Source organism: Boleophthalmus pectinirostris, unplaced genomic scaffold, assembly GCF_026225935.1.
Source record: "Boleophthalmus pectinirostris isolate CB_2022bp ecotype Guang Dong unplaced genomic scaffold, ASM2622593v1 HiC_scaffold_9, whole genome shotgun sequence".
NCBI lineage: Eukaryota > Metazoa > Chordata > Actinopteri > Gobiiformes > Gobiidae > Boleophthalmus > Boleophthalmus pectinirostris.
In genome coordinates, this window is record NW_026571541.1 from 35,783,169 (window position 1) to 35,800,668 (window position 17,500).

Here is a 17,500-nt window from a genome sequence, read left to right on the forward strand (position 1 = left end):
AGAGAGAGGATGAGAGGAGAGAGAGGAGAGAGGAGAGGAGAGGAGAGGAGAGAGAGAGGAGAGGAGAGAGAGGACGAAGAGAGGAGAGGAGAGAGGAAGGAGACGGAGGAGAGAGGAAGGAGGAAGGAGACAGAGGAGGAGAGAGGAGACAGAGGAGGAGACAGAGGAGAGGAGAGAGGAGATGAGGATAGAGGAGAGGAGGAGAGAGGAAGGAGACAGAGAGAGAGAGAGAGAGGAGGAGAGAGGAGAGGAGGAGAGAGGAAGGAGACAGAGGAGAGAGGAGAGACAGGAGAGAGGAAAGAGGAAGAGGAGAGAGGGAAGGAGACAGAGGAGAGAGAGGAGAGAGAGGAAGAGAGCGGAAGGAGTAAGGAGACAGAGGAGAGAGAGGAGAGAGGAAGGAGACAGAGGAGAGGAGGAAGGAGAGAGAGAGAGAGAGAGAGAGGAGAGAAGAGAGGAGGAAGGGGACAGGAGAGAGAGGAGAGGAGGAAGGGGAGGAGAGAGAGGAGAGGAGGAGAGAGGAAGGAGGAAGGAGACAGAGGAGAGAGAGGAGGAGGAGGAAGGAGACAGAGGAGAGAGAGGAGAGGATAGGAGAAAGAGAAGGATGAGAGAGAGAAGAGAAAGGAGAGAGGAGAGGAGGAGGAGGAGAGAGTCGAGAGGAGAGAGAGGAGAGGAGGGTTGAGAGAGAGAGGAGATTAAGGAGAGGAATGACAGAAAGGTGAAGAGGAAGAGAGGAAGGAGAGAGAGGAGAGGAGGAGAGAGCAGAGGAGAGACAGGAGAGAGAAGGAGAGAGGAATGAGAGGAAAAGGAAGGAGAGAGGAGAGGAAGAGTGAGGAGAGAGAGGAGATGAACGAGGGAGCAGAGAGAGGAGGGGGTAGAGGAAGGAGAAAGGGAAGGAGATGAGGGAGAGAAGAGAGGATGGAGAGAGGAGAGAAGGAGAGGAAGGAGGAGAGAAGCAAGGGTGAGGAGACAGGGGGGAGGGAGAGGAGAGGAGACAAGGGCGAGATGGTTGAGGAGGAAAGGAGAGAGAGAGAGGAAAGGAAGGAGAGAAACACAGGTGAGGAAGGGAGAGGAGAGAAGAAGAGGAGAGAAACAAGGGTGAGAAGAGAGGGGGAAGGGAGAGGAGAGAAGGGAGCGATGGTTGTGGAGGAGAGGTAGAAGAAGAGGGAGAGGAAGGAGAGAGAGGAAGGAGACAGAGGTGGAGAGAAACAAGGGTGGGGGGGAGTAGAGGAGAGAAGGGAGAGGTGGAAGAAGAGGGAGGAGAGAAAGAAACGAGGGCAAGAGGAGGAGAGAAATGAGAAGGGAAGGGAGAGGTGGACGAGGAGGAGACAGGAGAGAGGAAGAGAGGTGGGAGGGGAGGAGGGGAGGGTGAGATGGAGCGGAGGAGAGAAAATAGGGAGAAAAGTACGAGGCGAGAAAGAGATGAGGGTGAGAGATGGAAGAGGAGAGGGGAAGAGAAGAAAAGGAGCAAGGGGAGAAGAAGAGAAGTGGGTGAGGAGGAAGAGGAAGGAGAAGAATGGTGAGGAAAGGAGAGAGAGGAAGAGATGGAGAGACAGAGAAAGACTTTTATTTAAATACATATTATGAAAAAACAAAAAAACAAAACACTTCCCTCATTATAAAACAAACAGATTTTTCCATTGATTCCTTCATGTTTGACTTTTCCTGCTTTGTCCAACATTTAAAACTTCTAATAATTAATTAAAACAAATACAGAAGAACTAAAACTGTAAGAATTTCACTTTCGGAGACAAAGATAAAGAGACATTTGATACGATGTTAGTCAGTGTAATTATGATCTTTGAGAAAATATATGTCAAGTAAATTTAGCTCCAAAATCATGTATGTTTATTTTTCTGTAAAGGTTTTTTTTTTATAAGAGTGAAATCTTTCATTCAACACGATTCTAGCACGTCATTTTAACATATTTCTCTTCACCACAGCCTGTTCTATCACTTCAAAATAAAAGTCTGCTTTATTTCCCAGCCTGTTCTTTCACTTACACTTCAAAATAAAAGTCTACATCATTTCATAGCCTGTTTTATCGCTTCAGAATAAAAGTTGGTATAATTTCACAGCCTGTTCTATCATTTACACTTCAAAATAAAAGTCTGCTTCATTTCACAGCCTGTTCTGTCACTTCAAAATAAAAGTCAGCTTCATTTCACAGCCTGTTCTGTCACTTCAAAATAAAAGTCTGCTTCATTTCACAGCCTGTTTATGATTTCAGAATAAAAGTCGCTTCATTTCACAGCCTGTTCTGTCACTTCAAAATAAAAGTCGGTGTAATTTCACGCCCTATTCTATCACTTACTCTTCAAAATAAAAGTCTGCACTATTTCACAGCCTATTCTGTCACTTCAAAATAAAAGTCTACTGCATTTAACAGCCTGTTCTTTCGCTTACACTTCAAAATAAAAGTCTGCTTTATTTCACAGCCTGTTTTATGATTTCAGAATAAAAGTCTGCATCATTTCACAGCCTATTCTGTCACTTCAAAATAAAGGTCTGCTTAATTTCACAGCCTGATAAAAGTCTGCTCATTTCACACTTCATTCAAATAAAGTCTGCTTCATTTCAGCCTGTTCTGTCTACACTTCAAAATAAAAGTTTGCTTAATTTCACAGCCTGTTCTGTCACTTCAAAATAAAAGTCTGCTTCATTTCACAGCCTGTTCTATCACTTCAAAATAAAAGTCTGCTTCATTTCACAGCCTGTTTTATGATTTCAGAATAAAAGTCTGCATCATTTACCAGCCTGTTCTGTCATGTACACTTCAAAATAAAAGTTTGCTTCATTTCACAGCCTGTTCTGTCACTTACTCTTCAAAATAAAAGCCTGTTTCCTGGTCTGTCACTTAAACTCATTCGTCTTCTTTTTGAATCTTACCCAATTCTTTTTTTTTTTTTTTTACTAAAAGCACATTTGTAAAGGCCGGAGATACTCTGCACTGCAATTAAATGAAAAAATAAAAATGAAACGAAAGATAGATAATGCCATACTGTGGAACATTCTAGCATTTTCATAGAGACAGGCAGGCGGCAGTGTACTATTTTTTATTTATTTTTTAACTATCTGCTAATGAACTTACTGAATTGAACTTAAAAACACTATATTATAAGTTTTCCTCTTCATTTTTGAATCCCTGCTCCCTTTGCTCTCGGTGTTAATCACTCCCCCTTCAGAGCGCTGTCACAACACACATCAGACAGGTATCGCGTCAGGTTTGTGAAGTTGTGGTGCACAGATTTGTATTTTCCTTTTGTTTAGTCTGTGTATCATTTATTCTTATTTCAAAATAAAACCAAAAAATAAGAAAACAAAAACTAAAACAACAACTATTTTCTTCGTTATTTATCTCCAAAACCAAAATGGAAAAACAGATAACGTTTTTTTTTTTTTTTTTTTTTTTCAGTTTTTTCGATTTTGTTTTTAAATGAAACATGGAAAAAAATGGATAACGACCGTTTCGTGTTTACGTCACTTAAACTGCGCTGGCGGACTGAACCAGGACTAAAACTAAACAAGGACTAAACCGTTTTCAGTCCTGGTCTGGTCCCGATCTCGGTCCTAGTCTCAGTTCTGGTCCTGGAAGTGGTCTTAGTCCTGGTCTGGTCCCAGTCTCGGTCCCGATCTCTGTCCCGGTCTCTGTCACAGTCTCAATCACGGTCTGGTCCTGGTCTCGGTCTCGGTCCCGGTCTCGGTCCCGGTTTTGGTCCCAGTCTCGGCCCTGGTCTCTGTCTTGGTCCCGGTCTCAGTCCCGGTCCCGGCCTAAGTCCTGGTCTCAGTCGCGGTCTCGTTCCAGTCTGTTCCCGGACCTGGCTCAGTCCTGGTTCAGACTTGGTCTCAGTCCCAGTCTGGTCTCGGTCTGTTCCCGGTCTCGGTCCCGGGCTCAGACTCTGGCTCGGTCCTGATCCCTGTCCCGGTCCTGGTCCTGATCCCGCTCTCAGTCCAGGTCTAGGTCCCGGTCCTGATCCCGCTCTCAGTCCAGGTCTCGGTCGCGGTTCTGGTCCCGGTCTAAGTCCTGGTCTAAGTCCTGGTCTAAGTCCTGGTCTAAGTCCTGGTCTAAGTCCTGGTCTAAGTCCTGGTCTCAGTCCTGGTTCTGGTCCCGGTCTGGACCTGGTTCAGACCAGCATCACAGTTTAGGTCACGTAAAGGGAAAACGTCCATTGTCCATTTTTTCCATTTTTCGTTTAAACACAAAATCTTTAAACTGAAAAAATGAATCATTATCTGTTTTTCCATTTTGGTTTTGGACACAAACAATGAAGAAAATAGTTTTGTTTTTTCTTTTTTTTCTTTTTTCTTTTATTTTGAAAAGCAAATGAACGAATGACACATAGATTTGGAAGCACGGGTGACGTAATTTTGCGCAGAATCTTACAGCTGACCTTAAAGACGGTTTGAATATGGCTTGTTTTTAATGATGAAAGCTAAAATAAATTAAATAAATACATACATTTTGCCTTATAACCCCTTTTTTAAATAATAATTGCACTATATTCCTTTAATTATTGCATACAACTAATCTAATTTACAGATATAATTCTGTTTTTAAACTCCAAATTACACAAGATCAAAACTACAAATTAAACTGTAACATAAGATTTTAGTTTTTTTACAGTGCAGCCATTCATCATCCGTCTGAATCCGCGTCTTTACTTCCACGAGAGGGCAATGGCACATTCTCAAAGCCGGCCCCGGACCCCGCGCAGTCCGGATCCAGCGCCCGGGTCCGGTCCTGGTCCAGGCGGTGCACGGGGAAAGTCCCTGGTCTGGTTTTCGTGTTGGCGTTCTTGTTCTAAAATGATTTGGACTTTTGTGTTTGTGCTGCGTCCAGGTCCTGGTGAGTGAAGAGTCGGACGGGGAGGGAGTCGTGGCTCACTTCCCAGCTCATGACAAGCCCATATCCTGCATGCAATTCAACCCCAGCGGTAAGACATGCACTGCAAAAAAAAAAAGACCGGACTTAGACGAGGGAAAAGAAGGGTCTGGGTACAGTAAACGTGGTGGAATCAGCTGCACGGATGAGGCTGTTCTGATATTTACTGTTTATTTACATATTTATTTTATTGGAATGCCCCTTGAGACGCGCCGTTTTGTTTTCGAGGGAGTCCAAAAAACACAAAACTTACAGGTTTACGTTACAAAACATAAACACAGATACACAAACTCACTCTGAAGGTGTTTTGTTTTCAGTGGCCTGTGCTCATTCCAAGTCTAATTCATCAGACGGTTTCACTTCGTAGAAACCGTCTGACCTCGCAGCATTAGGATTTGTTTGCTCGAAGGGAGGCGGGTACTTTTTTTTATTTAACCAATCGCTGCTTTTTGGTTGTGACGTTTGAAATGCACCAAATCCTGTAGGAAGAAGGACAATAACCTCTTTCCTCTTTTTTTTGATAAAATTCACCAAACATTCTCTTTGTTCCGGCTTTAAATCCTCGATCTCGGGAATCATTGCCAACACAAAATGTCTGGATCTTCCGGGATTCTTGCAAACCGTCTGTTGTATTCCGATTCCTAGTCCATAGTCGCTGGAGAGAAATTAAACCGAGCGGAGACACTAGGGGGCGCCAGCCTGGATACTCATTGGTGCATGAGCCTAAAATTATTAAAATTCTGATCTGTGAAAGGAGCAAGGATTTTAAAATTTATCTTCTTCCTGTTCCTTTTGTTCATGCAGCAAAGACAAGGCAAAAAATTGTACAAATATGTATTTATATTAATTGTCAGATTTGTTGTTGTTGCTGTTCTCTTTAAATTGATGCCAACAAAATAATACCATGAGCAATAATACAAAAAAAATAAAATAAATAATAATAATAATAATAATAATAATAATAATAAACTAAATAATAATATAATAATGAAAATAATGTTCTTTTCCATATTTACTTCCTCAATACGGGTGAGCTCCTCCCACCCGTGTGACGTCTGTAGCGTGGAGCTTTTGGACCAATCAGAGCGAGCGTTGATAGGGCGGAGCTAGGCCAAGGTCTTACAAAACTAACTTTTAGGCGCTTTGAGGATTTAAAAATGTTAAAAAGTAGGATGTAACGATATCCAAGTCTCACGATACGAACCTCACGGTACGATATTTATTATGATATGGTGGGGGAGGCTCACGATTAGAGATGTAACGATATCCAAATCTCTCTGTACGATATTTTCACGATGTACATCTCACCGTACGATGTTTATTGAAATATTTTTGTGGAGGCAAACAAAAACTGTGAATATGTGATTTTTTTCCTCTTAAAATGCCTTGACGAGACTTGATCAAAGACTTAAAAGTGTTAGAACTGTTATTTCTTCTTGTCGTCTGCACTGAAATGGAGCAAAGGATCATGGTCTATGTAGTTCTCTGTCTTTTTTTTAGCTTTTGCTGCACCATAACTCTTCATTTAAGCAAAGAGACTTGTAATTCGATATATTGTGATGGTCCACGATATTATTGTGAGAACTTGTGACGATACGATATCACGATATTTCTGTTATCGGTACATCATTATTGAAAAGTTTCTGATGTGAAAATAGAAAATAATCCAACAAAATCCGACATTTGTGGAAGTTGTGGATTCTTTCCGTACTCCTGCAACATAACCTGATTTATCCAAAAAAAAAAAAAAAAAAAAGTATACATTATATAACAATGATATAAACAAATAGAAAAATAATAATAGAACAAACTGAAAAATAAAAATAAAAAAGACAAACTAAAAAACATCAACAAGGAGTTTTGAGATATGAAAACAAACCTGATTTAAAAAAATTGAATCTTAAAAATGTTAAAGTTCTTAAGGGTGTGGGTAATCTATACTCTACTTCAACTCCCTCGATACGATATTTTCGCGATACGCATTTCACGGTACGATATTTGTGCTGCAATATTTTGTGTAAGCCAACAAAACAGTGAATATACTACTTTTCTCTCATCATAATCCATATAATTAAGATTTAAAAGTGCTTCGTAACGGTTATTTCATCGTGTAGATTGGACCGAAACAGAGCAAAGGATCATGGTCTATGTAGTTCTACAAGTTTGTTGTTGCTGTTGTTGTTGATGCTGCACCATAACAATAAATTTAACCAAAGAAAATTATAATTCGATATTGTGATGTTCCACGATTTTATTGAGAGACTTTTTGACGATATTTTGATTATTGTTACATCCCAAGTTATGACTGTACTTGCACCGATAACGATACTGGTTTACAATATCGGAACATTTGCTGGGTCGGGTATCGGTTCCATGATATCGATTCAGCCGATATCCTGGTTGGGGCTTTAACTGGTTGGAATAAAACTCTGTACTGATTATTTTAGGCCCAGAAAGTCTGACAATGTTTAAACTTTAATTCATACAAAACTACTGCACCGCTGCGTAAACACTTGATACCTGATAGATGTAATGATTATATTTGTGAATATTTATCGTGGGTAAAATGGGAATGAATTAAGTCTTTTGTGTCCAAACCTTCTCCACAAAACATTTCATTTTCAAATAACCACTACAACATTTGGCTTTCGGACAGTCAAAACAAATCGGGGTTCTTCTGTTGAAAGATTTCGTACATATTAGTTCTTAAATTGTTATCCAGTGGACAAAAGGACGTGAAATGAAATTCATCCTCCGCCACAGATAAATCACACACAGACCCGAGCCTGTCCTCTGGGACTCACTCCTGCACTAGTCAGGAATGATGTTATTTTCTGTACTTTTTATATGTGATTTAGAATCTGCAAAGCCCAGAAAACGATTATTATGATTAAAATACAAGTACAATTCATTTTTATAGTTCACTAGTCATGTCCATTCATCATTGCAGTCCTAGAACGTGTAGAATAATTTTACTATATTTTCTATATTTGTTTTTTTCAATATAAAACGAAAAATAAGAAAATGACAATTTTCTTCATTATTTGTCTCCAAAACCAAAATGAAAAAAAATGGACAACATTTAGATTTACAGTTTTCGATTTTGTGTTTAAATGAAAAATGGAAAAAACAGATAACGGCTGTTTACATGACTTAAACTGTGATGTGACTGAACCAGAACTGGACCAGGACCAGGTCTGAACCAGGTCTGAACCAGGTCTGGGACCGAGCCCGGGACCGAGACCAGGACTTTTGCGCCACATTTGGACTTAGACCAGGACTGAGTTCAGGACCAGGACCAGGACTGAGACCAGGACTGGGACCGGTACCAGACCAGAACTGAGACCGTGACTGAGGCTGGGATCAGACCAGAACCAGACCATGATTGGGACCTGGACTGAGATCGGGACCAGACCAGGGCTGAGACCAGGACTGAGACCAGGACTGAGACCAGGACTGAGACCAGGACTGAGACCAGGACTGAGATTAAGACTGGGACCAGACTAGGACTGAAAATGGTTTAGTTCTGTTTTAGTCCTGATTTATTCATGGTTCAGTCCGTGTGCGGCGCAAAAGTCCTGCATCTCACTTTAAGTCAAGTAAACAGGAAACGGCCGTCATCCGTTTTTTTTTTCCATTTTTCATTTCAACGCAAAATTGAAAACATTAAAAAAAATTTAAAAAAAAAAAGAAGAAGAAAATAGTTGTTTTTTGTTTTCGTATTTCTGGTTTTATTTTGAAAAATGAATGAACGAACAACACACAGATTTTTATATATTGTCCTTAAAAACTTTTTATCATGACAGGCCCATGAATGGAGAATGTTTTTAGTTTATTTAGTTTATTTGACAGGGACCGTGTTCAGGAGCATTAATCAAAGAATCACTGAAGAGATTCTTTGTACCAGACTTTAGCTCATTTCCGTCTATAGTCCCTGAAACAGACAAAATATAGAACACAAAAATATTAAAATTAAACAATGCAATCAATATACAAACAGTTATTTAAAAAAAAAAGTACAATGGCTTCTGCGTTGTTAAAAAATATGTTCATTATTCAGCCCTGAACTTCTTGAAGTCTGTATGTATGTTTATGCTTTTATTTTTATTTTTAAACATGATCGTCCAATCAGATTTGTTTATTTCAGTGACACATGTGAAACAAAAGAGCTCATTGGTCACTTATTATTTTGAACAAAATCATTTCCCTCCCCTCAGATGAACAGAGTTTTGTTCTTCGCTCATTTATTCTGAAGAAATCCTCCATGTTTGTCAGTTCTCTTTGACATTTTTTCCTTTTCATGAGCAGCAATATTTATTTTGATAAAGCTGGTCCTTGATTGGCTGATCCACCTGTCAATCACGTCCATCTGAACTTCGGGAGATCCAGACACACATCTTCATAAAATATTGCAGAAATGTTTATTCTGGATCCTTGGCGAAAAAAAAAAAAAAAAAAAGAGAGAGAGAGATAAATCACAGAAATTATGATGTGGAATTGCCTCTCAGGATCAAACCCAAAACACACAACTCACCACTTCCCAAATTTCCTTGTGATTTTCCCCAAAAACATCTGTCCAAAAATCTCTATAAAGATGCAGACTTGGCAAATACAGAATGTTAGTGAAGTCGGAAAAGCAGACAAACTCACTGGGGTCATTGGTTAAAAGTTAGATCCCGGTTCCCACAGGTGAATATTGTTATTGTGCCTCTGGGCAAGACACTTAACCCTCCGAGTGTTCATCAAAAGTCTGTGTTCACTGGTTTATGAATGTGTTTGTGTTTGTGTGAATGTGTGGGTGGTTCCAAAACATCGTCACAATACTTTTTCGATACTAAGGAATATATTTGATACTCGATACCGATTCCAATACCACAATGATAATAAAAAAATACACTTTCTTTAGACAATAGAATGTGATTTTCAATGTTAAATCCTAGTACTTTCTTTTCTATTCCCATGCGGACTTATATCTGTGTAATTCCTCAGTGGTTCAGGTCTAAACCAAGTCTAAACCAGATCTAAACCAAATTTAAACACAGGTCTACACCAGGTCTAAACCAGGTCTAAACCGAGTCTAATCCGGGTCTAAACCGGGTCTAAATTGGGTCGAAACTGGATCTAAAATGGGTCGAAACCGGGTTGAAACCACATCTAAATCAGTTCTAAATCGGGTCTAAACCCGGTCTAAATTGGGTCAAAACCGGGTTGAAACCAAGTCTAAATCACGTCTAAACCAGGTCTAAACCGGGTCTAAACCAGGTCTAAACCGGGTCTAAATTGGGTCTAAACCGGGTCGAAACTGGATCTAAAATGGGTCGAAACCGGGTCGAAACCACATCTAAATCAGTTCTAAATCGGGTCTAAACCCGGTCTAAACTGGGTCTAAATTGGGTCAAAACCGGGTTGAAACCACGTCTAAATCACGTCTAAACCAGGTCTAAATTATTTCTGAACCGGATCTGAACCGGGTCTAAACCGGGACTAAACCTGGTCTACACCATGTCTTAACCAGGTCTAAATCAGGTCTAAATCAGGTCTAAACCACGTCTAAACCGGGTCTAAACCAGGTCTAAATTATTTCTGAACTGGATCTGGACTGGGTCTAAACCGGGACTAAACCAGGTCTATACCATGTCTTAACCAGGTCTAAACCAGGTCTATACCAGGTCTAAACTACATCTAAACCAGGTCTAAACCAGGTCCACGCTCCAGATCATTCCAAAACTATTCAGGAAAGGTTCAATTTGAAGTTTTTTAGTATCAATACTTGTTCAAATGAGGATCTAGTTTCAGTACTAGTTTTAATATTGAATCTATAGAATCTGAATTATTAACACGAGCTGTTTGTAGACGATTAAAACACATATAAGGATTCTTTAAAAGCTAAAATCTGTCTTTAGTCTCGAAACACCACTGACTTGAATTCGCCTGATTTGTTTTACATCAGGTGTATTTTTTACAGTGCAGACTCTCCGTTTTACACACACACACGCACACACACACACACACACACACACACACACACACACACACTCACAGGCGCTGGAGAAAAGGCTAAAGAGCCACGTAATTATAAACACAAGTATCCAAGTGTTTAATTTAACTGACACGTAACCCGAGTCTGACATGAGAGCACAGCCATCGCACGCATCAAAGAAGAAGTAGTAGTAGTAGTAGTAGTAGTACGAGGAGCAGTACAAGGAGTAGGAGGAGTATGAGTATTAGGAGTATATGAGTGGTAGTAATAGCAGTAGGTGTAGTAGGAGGACAAGGAGTAGTAGGCTATCGTAGTAGTAAGGAATAGCAGCAGTAGTGGTAGTAGTAGTAGTAGATAGTAATAGTTGTTGGTAGTAGTAGTAGTAGTAGTAGTAGTAGTAGTAGTAGTAGTAGTAGTAGTAGTAGTTAGTAGTTAGTAGTGGGTAGTAGTAATGGTAGTAGTAGTCGTCGTCGTCATAGTAGTAGTAGTAGTAGTCGTCGTAGTAGTAGTAGTAGTATTTATTGTTGGTAGTAGTAGTTGGTGGTAGTAGTAGTTGTAGTAGTTGTTGTTGTTAGTAGTGGTAGTAGTAGTCGTCGTTGTAGTAGTAGTTGTTGTTAGTATTTGTTAGTAATAGTAGTAGTAGTAGTTATTGTTGTTAGTAGTAGTTGGTAGTAGTAGTAGTAGTAGTTGTTGGTAGTAGTTGGAAGCAGTAGTAGTTGTTGGTAGTTGGTAGTAGTAGTAGTAGTTAGTAGTAGTAGTTGTTGGTAGTAGTTGGAAGCAGTAGTAGTTGTTGGTAGTTGGTAGTAGTAGTAGTTAGCAGTAGTAGTAGTTGTTGGTAGTAGTTGGAAGCAGTAGTAGTTGTTGGTAGTTGGTAGTAGTAGTAGTTAGTAGTAGTAGCAGTAGCAGTAGTAGCAGTAGTAGTTGTAGTATTACTCCTACGCCTACTACTTCAGTAACAGTAATAGTTATCGTAGTCATTGTAGTAATCATAGAAAAGAACTGGGAAAAAAAAAAGAAAAATACTATATGTACTGTACTATACAGTATGTACTATACTATATGTACTGTACTATACAGTATGTACTATACTATATGTACTGTACTATACAGTATGTACTATACTATATGTACTGTACTATACAGTATGTACTATACTATATGTACTGTACTATACAGTATGTACTATACTATATGTACTGTACTATACAGTATGTACTATACTATATGTACTGTACTATACAGTATGTACTATACTATATGTACTATACTCTCGCTTCTGTCAGTGTGAAAATAATGAACATGTGAAATTATATATTTTAATATAGAAGTCGCAGGAAACACCAAAACCATGAAAAAAGTGACACTTATAGTCTGAAAAATACAGTAAACAGTAGAAGTGTGCATCACCATGAGTCTGACGATAGAAATCCACATCATGATATACAGTTCATGTCTCGATTTAATATATCCCAATATATCCCAGTACTAAAACATAAGGCGACATACTGCGATTTATCAATAATTATTTCTATAAATACAGTCAACTGCTAGTCTGATTCATCAGCTGGTTTCACTTCATGGAAACCGTCTGACCTCGCAGCATTAGGATTCGCTCGACGGTAGGCAGGTACTTTTTACCATTTAACCAGTCAGTTATTTGGTCTCGCAAGTCGCTTTCTGCTACGTCAAACGTGTCATAGGTGTAGCTGCCGCGTCGTCGTTGTAGCAGCTTTAGTTCGTTGTCACGTGGGAGGCATAAATACACTGCAATTTGTTAAAAAAACAAACAAAACGTCGACTCAATCTAAAAACCAAAGATTTAGCATGAGATGGGCCCTTCAAATCCTCGATCTCGGGAATCGTTGACAACACTATGTGTCTCTTTGCTGATTGGCTGGTGCCCGAACTCACACTTCCGGTGTTTTTGTAAATCGTCTCGTGTTTTCTGATTCCTGACCTAGTCACTGGAGAGAAATGAAACTGAGCAGAGGCACTCGGTGGCACCAGCCTGGTTAGTCAACTGTACTTTGACGAGAACACAATTGTGTGAAATATACAAAAATATATATATAAAAAATTTAATAATCAAAACAGTGAATGTAACTAATTAATTTTTGTGAAAAGTATTATTTAAATCGATTTGGATGCAATTTGAATTGATTTGAGAATTGTGCAATGATGTATCACGATTTATCACTGAATAGATGTTTTCTTACACTCCTAGTAAATAGTTTTTTAAAAGTTGCGAGATAAATAAAGAGTATTAGTAGTAGTAGCAGTAGCTTAGAGCAGCAGGCGTGTGCAGTGGAGGTGAAAACGGGGGTAGAATCGCAACACGGCCTCTTGAAAATAAGAAAATAAGCGATTAAGGATCCCTCAAACATACACGAATCACTTCAAATCCAGCTTGGAAAGGTTAAATGAGAAGGAAACAACTGTAACATGGTTAAAAGCTCGGAACAGGTCTGCTTTAATTCAAACTCGGTGACGACCGCGGAGAGGGAGAGGCTTAAGAAAGACGTAATTCTAAACAGTGGTATAAGAGTGTTTAATTTTCCTGACACGTAACGCAGAGCTGAACATGAGAGGCTCTGGACGCGACCGGGACTTAATGTCTCCAAAACCAAAACAATGACACATGAGCCTGGAAACGAGCAGTATTAACACAAATTCATATTACATAAGTCATCTTAACATTTCCACCACATCATCAGGACTGTCAGAAACATCTAACCCCAAAATCTTTTAATTATTTATAATGGTTTTATGGGAACTGAAAGGCCCACCTCGGCATTGGAACGGCGTTTTAATGTATAGCAGGGGTTTGGGGAAAAAAAGATCTAATGTGAGCAATTTGTTGAGGATGTTCTACATGTATCGCTATGGTGGGATGTTCAGCAGTTTCCACGGTGACACAAAGCACACACACGATAGTAAAGACTGTCAGAAAAGTTTTAAGATTGTTTGAAAAGTCAAGAAAAAAATACAAAACAGAGTTAAACGGCGCGTTTTCAGGAGTATTTTTTGGCGTATTTTACTAAATTATTTTGTTACAGCTACAGTTTTGTTGTTTGTTCAGCGGAAGGAAACTCGTTTATGCGACATTTTCACAGTTTTGATGATTAAAATGTTTGTTTTTCATATGAACTTTGCACAAGAAGTGGTTTAACAAAGAGTTTAGTATCACAGACATGATTTAGACTTTTTTATTGAACCACATCTAATCGATTTGAAATATATCGTATCGAACCAAAAGTGCACCGTATTGAAACATGTATCGTATCGTGGCCTCTGTATCGAGGTATGTATTATATCGGCAACTTCTTAATGATACCGAGCCGTAGTTCATGATCCTGTTTAGGAGTTTGATTTTTCGACAAAAAAGTGAAGGTGACACTGAAAAAAGTTGATTTTATTTCAGAGGAACTTGTTTAACAGCACAAATCAGCCGCTCACCTGTTGTGGTTCAATATTAGTCCGTTCTTTATGGTCAGATTGTCTTAAAACAAAATGCAAATTAATGTCTAACTTGAGATCTTTAGACAGAGCAGAGCCTCCAGTTCGCTTCATACCCTCAGTAAATGTTGACGACGGGCGGCAGTAGTTCAGTTTGTAGAGCGTTTTTCCACTGATCTGAAAGTTGGCGTTTCGAATCATGCTCTCGATGTAAAAACAAATAATAATATTTCTTTAAAATGATGGTGTGATCTCAGAGCGTGATTCTTCAGCCGGTTTCACTTCGTAGAAACCGTCTGACCTCGCAGCATTAGGATTTGTTCGCTCGACATTAGGCGGGTACTTTTTTTTATTTAAACCAACTGCTGCTATTTGGTCGTGACGTAAGTAATGCGCCATTAACGGGACTAACTGGTATATTAAGCTTTTCCCAAATCCCGAGGAAGAAGGACATTAACGTCTTTCCCGTTCTCTTTGTTCCGGCTCTAAATCCTCGATCTCTGGAATCGTTGCCAACACAGAATGTATGTTTCTTCGCTGATTGGCTGGTGCCCGAACTCGCACTTCCGGGGTTCTTTTCAATCCGTCTAGTGTATTCTGATTCCTGACCTAGTCGCTGGAGAGAAATGAAAGTTCGTGGAAGCAATAGATGGCGTAGATCCTGATTTTAACTAAAACTAACGTGACTAAATAAATCACTTAAATTGCCACTTATCTGAGCTGCAGCTGTTGAAAGAGCCATAATGTCCATATCTCGGTCAAAAATCAAATAATTCAGCCCGTTTACGTGAAATCCAGCGTGACAAAAACACGTGTGATTCTTAGTAGTTCATAAACACTCATGTGCCAGTCTGATCTGATCATTATTTATGACAGAAATCAAGTTTTTTTTTTTGTTTAGCCTTTAGACTTTTTTCATTTAGACTCCAGAGTCACGTGACCCGAATTTAGTGTGCGTGTCCGAATCGCTCTGTGAATGAGTGCACTAGTGGAGGAGTTTAAATATATCGGGGTCTTGTTTTCGAGTGAGGGGAGGACGCAGTGTGAGATTGACAGGTGGACAGGTGCAGCGTCGGCAGTGATGCGGTCGCCGTATCGGACCGTTGTGGTGAAGACGGAGCTGAGACGAAAGGCGAAGCTCTATGTTCCTCCCCTCACCTGTCGTCATGAACTTTGGGTAGTGACCGAAAGGACGAGATCGCAGATACAAGCGTCCAAAATGAGGTTCCTCCGCAGGGTGTCTGGGCGCTCCCATAGGCTACGTTCAGACTGCAGGGCTTAACGCTCATTTCCGATTTTTTTGTGAAATCCGATGTTTTTGCGAGGTCGTTCACATTTCCAATTAAATGCGACTTGTATGTGACTCCAGTGTGAACATTAAACGGCCCGAAAGTGTCCCACATGTGACACTGGAGACACGATGACGTCAACCGCAGCGAGCGTCTCTGTGTTTACAGAAGTTGTCCAAACATGGACGCAGCATCGAGCACCTGGAGATTTTAAAGTTCCTCTCGTACAGGAGCCAGAACATGAACAACTTACTTGTTTTAAGGAGGAGATTGAGAAGGAGAAGGACGAGGTTTTTGGTCGTGGCGTTTTGTGGGGCAGCGGCGGCGACGTCCGTTGAAAGGAACGTGTGGATGTGGAGACGGAGCCAAGAGTGGTGAGTGGTGATGTGCTTCACTTCAGTGACACAGAGTTCATTAACAATTTCCACCTACTTCAGTGCAGAATAGTGACTTGTTTGTGTCTTGTTGATGACGTGTAGGTGGATGAATGCACTTTGGCCGTTCAGACTGAAGTCACATGTCAAAAGATCAGATATGTATCAGTTTCAGGAGCACATATCCAAGTGTCCTGGGTCACATTTGAAAAAATCGGATCTGTGTCGTTCAGACTGTCATTAAAAGATCAGATACAGGTCACATAGAGGCCAAAAAATCGGATTTGGGTCACTTCAGGCTGCAGTCTGAACACAGCCTTAGAGATAGGGTGAGGAGCTCGGAGTAGAGCCGCTGCTCCTCCACGTCGAGAGGAGCAGCTGAGGCTCGGGCATCTGTTCCGGATGCCTCCTGGACGCCTTCCTCGGGAGGTGTTCCGGGCATGTTCCATTGTCTCTGTGTCTCTGGGCTGGCCTGGGAACGCCTTGAGGTCCCCCTGGAGGAGCTGGAGGAAGTGTCTGGGGTGATTGAAGTCTGGGAGTTTCTTTTTAGACAGCTGCCCCCACGACCTGACCCCAGATAAGTGGAAAAATAATTGATGGATGGATGGAAAGAGTACGAGCCTAGCCATTGGAATTCTCCCTGCCAGTGGTATAAATAGTATGATAGTTTTATAGTACGAGTATTAAAGTGTACTCATGTCGTCTTTAAAAACAACCGAAGAAGTGAAAGTCCCTCCTCTGAACTCTTTCACAAGTCTCTCTGAACATTCCTCTATCGCCACATCATCTCCTCTGAACACTTCTTTCTGCTTATCTCCAGCCCCGCAGACTTAAACAGAGGCTCCTTTGTGAACGTGTGAATGCGACCGAGCCAGGCTGAGGACGCGGGAGGTTAGAAAAACTCTAGAGGCGACGCAGCAGCAGATCGGACGCCATCTTGGGACTGTGGGTTTAGCCAGGCTTGAACGCGAAGTAATCTGAGAACGTGGATAGAATCTACATAAACAAGTCATGACTTAAGATAGAAAGAAAAACGATGAAAAAGACAAATAAATAGAAAATAAAACATATAAAGAGAACAGAAAATAAAAAATGTAAATATGATAAGTGAGCCCTAAAATAGTACACACATATAAACATTGTACTGAGAAATGCTCCTTTCCTTTTATTTAATTATTAATTATTAATTACTGTTATTATTATTATTATTTAATTATTTATTTATTTTATTTATTTATTTATTTTATGTGTGTAGTTCTTTCGTAGTACTTTTGTGTTGTACCCCTATTAATGATCCAAACAATAATGACCACGACAACTACTACTACTACTATTACTACTACTATCACTACTACTACTGTTACTACTACTACTACTATTACTACTACTACTTCTACTATTACTACTGTTACTACTACTACTACTATTACTATTACTATTACTACTACTACTACTACTACTACTACTACTATTACTGTTATTACTACTATTACTACTACTACTACTACTACTACTACTACTA

The 17,500-nt window shown here is 40.0% G+C and overlaps 1 protein-coding gene across 1 annotated transcript in view; it reads left to right on the plus strand.

The window, feature by feature from the left end:
- Positions 1 to 17,500, plus strand: part of bcas3 (BCAS3 microtubule associated cell migration factor) — a 988,864-nt gene that overhangs the window by 137,720 nt on the left and 833,644 nt on the right. Inside the window, exon 13 of the mRNA XM_055166948.1 lies at positions 4,838 to 4,931. Coding sequence (XP_055022923.1) covers positions 4,838 to 4,931 — 94 coding nt within the window. The remainder of the gene's footprint in view (positions 1 to 4,837; positions 4,932 to 17,500) is intronic.